General features: G+C 45.2%; 1 protein-coding gene across 2 annotated transcripts in view; it reads right to left on the bottom strand.

Annotated features, from left to right (window-relative positions):
• KIF17 (kinesin family member 17) overlaps positions 1–7,019 on the bottom strand; it is a 23,554-nt gene that overhangs the window by 3,172 nt on the left and 13,363 nt on the right. For both annotated transcript variants that reach the window (XM_025203695.1, XM_014519726.2), the window contains exons 6-10: positions 5,315–5,462; positions 4,328–4,416; positions 3,774–3,898; positions 1,910–2,141; positions 916–1,174 (exon numbers count right to left, since the gene is read on the bottom strand). In XM_025203695.1, the coding sequence (XP_025059480.1) occupies positions 916–1,174; positions 1,910–2,141; positions 3,774–3,898; positions 4,328–4,416; positions 5,315–5,462 (853 nt within the window). The remainder of the gene's footprint in view (positions 1–915; positions 1,175–1,909; positions 2,142–3,773; positions 3,899–4,327; positions 4,417–5,314; positions 5,463–7,019) is intronic.

Raw genomic sequence — 7,019 nt, 5'->3', positions numbered from 1 at the left:
GCTTACTACAGTCCCCATATTGCTGTTTACTTGGTAGACTGCAGAACAGTGGTTCTCTACCTTTTTTGGACTTGAGGCACTGCTCACTGAACTCGAGGCTTCCCTCCATAACTGTTGTGAATGGAATGGCACCCAATTTCAAAAATGAATGTATATATTACAGTGCTTATTTCCTTGCAGAGGGGCTGGGGAGTGAGGGTGGGGGACTGGCCAAGCAGGGACAAGCCTGTGCCTGCACTTACCTGCTTATCTCCTCACACCTCTTGGCACCCTGCAAAGGAAATGGTGGCATCCCAGGGTGCTGCGACCCTCTGGTTGAGAAGCACTACTGTAGAAGGACAGCTTTCATGCAATGACTGATTTGTGTTATCGCACTGGCACCTGCATAACGTGGATGCTACAGCTCTCAAGTGAACATTTCCATTTTCTAGGGAAATGAGGTTATTACCCAGGCTCCCACAGAAAGACTGTGGTCTACTCTGTCCATGTAATCCAAAGCAAGGTTTCAGAGATGCCTGTTATCCTTATGTGACCTATGGTCTATTGCAGTGATTCTCAGTCAGGGTTGCATGAGTCTTTGAAGCATGCCACCAGGAGAGACGGAATAAGGGAGATAAGCGCAGGCTCTGGGGAGGAGATAAGTGCAGGCTCTTCCCTTCTGGCTGCACCTCCTCCCCACACTCACTACAACTCAAGCTTATCCTTGCCAGCAGCTCCCCTCCTTCCCAGCGTCTCTTCAAGCAAGTAAGCACTACAATAAATTAGTTTTTGAAATAGGGTGCCACTCAATTCACAGAAGTCATGGAGGGGTGCTTTGAGGTTAGAAAAGTTGGGAACCAATGGCCTATTGGCTTGTGCTGGTGAGCTGTGGAGAAGCTGCATAAGATGGGAGTACAATGAAGATGTCTTTCTTACCTGCAGGGAGGCTGGTTTTTTGAATGAAGGGCTCTGGAATTTTCCAGCAGCCGCTATCCTCATCCCAGACACACTCGCGTTTGATCTTATCTAGATTGCTGTAGTTACAGTCACGCCGTATGAGGGGCTGCACCTGATCTAGGAGCTGCTGCAACAGCATGAAATCCCGCTCCAGCCGCCGGATGGTAGCAAGATAGTCAATCTTCTCCAGCTCAAACTCTGACTGCAAGTCTTTGATTTCAGTCTCGGCAGCCCGCAGCTGCATCATGGAAATAAAAGCGTCCTCATTAGTAAGCTAAGGAAATACAGTCTAGATGAATCTTATCTACTTTCCTTTCAAAGAACTTTGCAATGGTGAATGGAAATCATTTTCTCCCATTACTAGATGGGGAATTTGCAATACAGGGAGGAAAAAAAAACCTGTTCATGGTCACACACTGAGTCAACAACAGAGCCAAGTGAGAAATTCAGACCTCCTGATTCCCTGTCTATTGTTCTGCCCACAGGACACGGCTGCCTCAAAGTACATCACATAGAAAGCTGTCATAGGCTGTTTCGTTTCCAGCATCTATTCTGTATTACATCCAGATGGAAAAAAAGAAAAACACAGCAGCAGTTTTGGTCTCTCTCCATGCTCCAAGTTAAAAATCTTATTAATTTTTTTTAGAAATGTTGAGGTTTTGTGATGTGTCAGGGTAAATTCACATTTAAGCTGTCATTTCTCCAGGGGGCTACGGTAATCACTCAGTATCCACACCTAACTCATAATCTTGTCTCTTACCATGGATTGGGCAGACAGACTTACATGGCTTTAGTAACCACAGGAATGCGATAGTTATTCTTCAGATATGCTGCCTAGATACTCATTACTGTAACAAAAGGATGGAATGAGAGGAAAGGAGGAGATGCTGAACAACAGAAAAGAGCACCACGGAGAAGAACCTTGCTAGACGCTTCCTAGCCCTGTACAGCAGAGTTGCTTCCAAGTGGTTACCTTTTTCTGCATCTTCTCCAACAGTTTGCTCTTGGCTTGCACTTCTTCCTGGATGGAGTCATAGACATTAAGTAGAACCCAGTCAGTGCTGTCCTCATCAGAGTTCTGTAGAGCTGCAACCAGCTGCCTCTTCCGCTCATCCGCGTACTTTTTCCGACGTTTGTGCTTTTCCTTCAGGTCCTTATTTTTGGCCTGTTCTCCTCCCACCACCTGTTGTTCCAGCATCTGTAGCCTGAAAGAGTTGGGTACATGTCTTAGTTCTGCAGTGTAAAGGAACATCTGCATATTTGCAAGCAATTCACTTCCTTGGTAATTGCCTAGAGGCATTTATAAGGATACAACAAGCAGATAGTGATTTCTATTGTAGGACATGACGAGATCTGCTGACCCACATAATGAAGGAACATCTCAGTTTTAATATTTACTTTCTGGTGATAAATGTTGACGTTTGCCAAAGCATAAGGTCAATGAACGTATCCTTGCATGCATTCTGAATGGCCTCATCACTCAGATTGGAAATGCACCACATGTACAGCCGTGAATTTCTTAGGCAAAAGAGATTGTTTTAAATTAAATTTCTGATTCTCATGTCTTTAAAATCCTCCACTTAGCCCTGAAACAGATATAACAGGTGCTGAAATTAAGCTACAGACCATCTCCAAGAAAACACTCCTAATTTATGTTAAGAGGGAAGGGACTGGCTAAGGCAACAAAATAAGTCCTTTATGGGGACAGCAAAATTTGGTCACATGCTGACCTTGGGTCATTGTAAGAAGATAAATTGCTTCTACATGATGCATGGTCATCAATGAGCTGCAGAAGGTTTTCTGCACAGGAGGAAGAAATGGTTCCCTAATAATTCTTGGATGGGTCATTTAAAAGACATTGTTACCCTTAGGGAGTCTAATGTCTTACTACAACACCTTGTCTATGCCAAGGATTCCAGATTTAGCTGCCAACCCTCCTAAGTAACTGCACCGGTGCAGGGCCAGATTAACCCTTTAGTGGGCCCTAGGCAAACACACTTGTGGACCCCCAGCTGAAGATGAAATGTGTATATTACTTTTTTCACTCAATAATTATAATATGTAAAATATACACAACTGGGCCCCTTCTTCACTTAGGGCCCACGGCATGTGCCTAATTTGCCTGTGTGTTAATCCAGCCCTGACTGGTGCAAAGCTCTAGCATAATAAACATAGTAAATGGTGATGAGCCACAATTTCCAGTGATAAGAGTTAGAACCCAATGTTAAGGTATACCTTTGCACTGTTCCCTTTGCCTGTCCTGTGATTTGCACTGGTGCATCTCTATCATGGGTTAGCTAACACTGCCTGAAATTGGGGCAAATCCTCAGGGCAGATGAAGCCTACACTGATAATATCCTCTTATTCTCTCTTTCAGAAGAGTATACAAACTCATACCCAGACAGCTCAGTCTCCTCCAGAAAGAATTGTCTCTCTCTGCTCCATTTTAAACTCAGCGACTTTAATGCACAATTGAATTCTGCTTCCAAAGCCACCGTATGCTATGAAACCTTTCCAAGGCTTTGAAAATCCCAGCCCTGAGGAACCAAGCTACTCTGCCTGATCTGCTGAAAACGTTGATATTTAGCAACATAATCACAAGAGTGAATTTCCTTTCCTTCTGTGTTAAAAGAAAAAATGTTGGCAATGGGAGTGCTGAGATCTGACACAATAATGTGTGTGGGGGGAACATGTCTTTGTTTTATGCAGCACTGAACACCTTTGGAGCTCGGTGACATTAATAGAGCACAAAGCACGGTTGTTTCTATTCTGTTTGGTAACTGCAATGCATAGAAGAAATGCTGCAGAGCCAGAAGCACAGCTGCACAATTATGGACCTGGCAAGCACTTGCTGCTGATCTACAGCCACAGGAAGCTTCTCAGTAGGGACAACCACTTCTGGTCCCACGTCGTCTCTGGTCACTGTCCCAATGTGCTCAGTGACTAGAGTCTCTGCTGCGTCCTAAAGGCAAAGGGAAACCAAAGGCACCTGTTCTAGAAACATCCAGTGTCTGAACTGAGAGAGATGTAGTAAATTATCCAACTCTACAGCTGCTTATAGATAAACAGGTAAGGAACACACTCTCACACTGCGGTGTAAGCCACCAAAAATGACACACAATCCTCAGGGGGATTAGTATGCAGTGGGGTAGTTTTGCCACTGGAAAAGCTAAATTCCACCCTGGAATTTCCAACTGGGATTCTTCTTCATTTCCCATAATGCTACTGTGTATTGTTACACTGCTGTCATATCCCATTGCAGAGGCTGCTGCACTGTGCAGCTAGATAAATACATGTTGTATAATACAAACTGATGAATTCAGCAGAGAGATAGGAGGGGCAGCTAGGTCTGTTCCATCTGTCTCATAGAGAGCATTCGCTTGAAGGGTACCTTGGCTGACAGCTGTTCTGCTTCTCTTATGGGGACAACAGAGCCTGGAGGCAAAGGTGCTTGGTCAGGAAGGGCTTCAACTCTCAGGACTGGAGAAGAGAAAAATCCATGCAACTGTTAACTGTGAGCTCTGCAGAACTAGAATATCATGCAACCCAAATCTGCACCGTCCATGCCTTTGTAAACAAAAGAAGTGGTTTTAACCACCACGCTATTCAGGGAAAGTCCTGGGAGACCCACAGAATACCATATGAAGCACAGTAGTTTTCATGATGGATGAAAAATCCTGGAACCTCCAAGGTTCACATGAGAATAATCAGCCTCTGTCACAGGTAAGGGTGAACAAAGGACAAGCAGCAAAGCCATTTGCTGACTTTTGCCACTGCTCCACTCAGCTGGAGCACATCAGCAGTTCTGTGCAGCTGTTTAACGCAGTTACATATAACCCCTGGCTGGTTCACACACTCGCTCATCTTTGCAAGGGCTACAGAACCTTACTCTGTGAGCTATGCATATTCTACTGTACTGTTGTTTATAACCTCTTTAGAGCAGAGATTGGCTTTATGTTTTGTGTTTGTCCAGCACAACCATCCCCAAGGCACTAATACAAAGTTATATTCATACTGGTGATAATTCAAGTCTGACAGCGAGTCATGGGTATGCTGCAGGAGTGCTCAAACTCTGCTTAGCAGAGTGACCGCGCTAGCAGTTTACTAGGCAAGGGCCACACTTTATTCACATATAATGAAGAAGACTTCAGCACTCTCCTTGAATAATGTGTGTGAATGAACTGTGCCCAGCCAAATGAAGAGAGCACTGCACGCTGGGACCTGCCCTCTCCGTAGGTTGAACTTTTATGTCAAATTAGTGCGACTGTGACCCACAATTAAAATTCCTATTATCTGCATTTGGTTTCCAACAGCCTACGTGCTCCTCCCTCTGGGGTGTGTGCCTGCCCTTCTGTGCCTAGCCCTGCCTTGTTCACACCTGATTCCTTCCTGAGATTCTCCTCCAGAGTGGACAGCTTGAGGTCGTAGGAATTGCGCATAGTAGTGATATCTTCCTCAAGTCGGACCCGGGACTCCTGCTCAGCTTCAAAGTCTGCCTTCAGTTGGGCTAGTCTTTCCTCATATTCCTGAAAGGCACAACGAGGCCATTGTGAACAGCATGGCATGACACCCTGACAGCCTGCTCCTGATCACTGCGCCCATTCTTGGCTCCCCCGTTTTACTGCTGACAATATTTTCCATTCTCCATTTTAAATGCATGTACTGACGGGGTGATGGTCCTACAGACTGGAACTCTCCATGACACAGAAGAGAAAGAGCCTAGGTAACAGTGTGCTCTGGAGGGACCTCCTTTAGGTGTGAGAGCAAAAGTGGAGCTCACTCTCTAGCCCCCTCATTCTCTGGCCTCTCATATCCTCCTCTCTCACCACTGGTTCCATCCCCCTTCCTGCTTACCCTATGATGTTCCCACCAGTTCTGTCCACTCCTTTTCCCATCTCTACACCCATCTCCCTGTCCACTTGACAGGACAAATCTTGGTCCCTCATCTGCATCCTCTTCCTCACCTGTAGTCACTTTTGCTCTAGCCCAGGGACTCCTTCCCCGCTTTCCATCCTTTTTATGCCACCATTCCTAACTTCGTGCCTATCCCCTTCTCTGCCCCCGCCTTCTTCTGCTGTTTCTGGACCACTTACTTCATCCATCACAGCCATACATGACTTCATCTTGCTTTCCCTCCAGCTACTATCCCTCACAGAGGCCTGGATCTGGCAATGACTCTGCCACTGTCCTCTTCTCTGGACACCCTTCCTTCTCTCATGCACATCTCACTCTCAGTCAGACCATAGCAGGGATGAGAAGCTTCTCTTCCATTTCTGCCACCATCAGCCTCTCATCCCCTTGCCACTCTGTCACCACTTTTTAATATCAATGTACCTGACCATTCTCCTCTCCCCTTCTATGCTGCTGTTGCCCTCCTTAAAATTCTCCCTTGCCTTGAAGCCTTGAAAAAAACAACATTTTGGCCATTGGTATAACAAGACCACTGCCATCATGTTGACCAACAGTGTCGTCTTCTTTCCTTGTACTCCTCCATGGCTCTGTATCCATCTGCTGTCTCGTTTTATATTTAAGATTGTAAACTCTCTAGGGACAGGTTAACTTTTTCTTCTGTGTTTGTACAGCACCTAGCACAACTAGATGTTGGTTCATGACACAGACTCCCGGGCACTGTGATAATACAAATAATAAATAAGAACAGGTCTGTCAACAACAAACCCAGTTAGTGCTAATTCTGCAGGTGGTTTATCTAATACAGACAACTGCATGTTAAAAAAATGGATGGTATCCCAACCTGCACTGTCAGCCATCAGGAAATCTACTGATTGCATTAGAAACTTCTGACAGTCACTAAAACAGAGTAACCCATCTTATAAATTCGTGTACCAGTTATTCCCCTCTCTGGCACTAATCCAGACCACGTGAGATCTTTCAGTATACAATCTGCTCCTTCTTGTGGGTTCAAACGGTGGCCTCTGTCAAACCTGACAGATAAACCATATGGAGAAGCTCCAAAATGGCAACTGAATGGGGGTTTTACAGACCAGGTAAATACTGAGCCAAAGAAAATCTGGAATTTAGACTTCTGTGCATCTGAAATTCCAACATGATGTTTTTGGGGAGGG

The sequence above is a fragment of the Alligator sinensis genome, unplaced genomic scaffold (assembly GCF_000455745.1).
Source record: "Alligator sinensis unplaced genomic scaffold, ASM45574v1 scaffold512_1, whole genome shotgun sequence".
In the NCBI taxonomy this organism is placed as follows: Eukaryota; Metazoa; Chordata; order Crocodylia; family Alligatoridae; genus Alligator; species Alligator sinensis.
The sequence above is the reverse complement of the archived record's forward strand: the minus strand, read 5'-3'. Positions and strand labels throughout refer to the sequence as shown.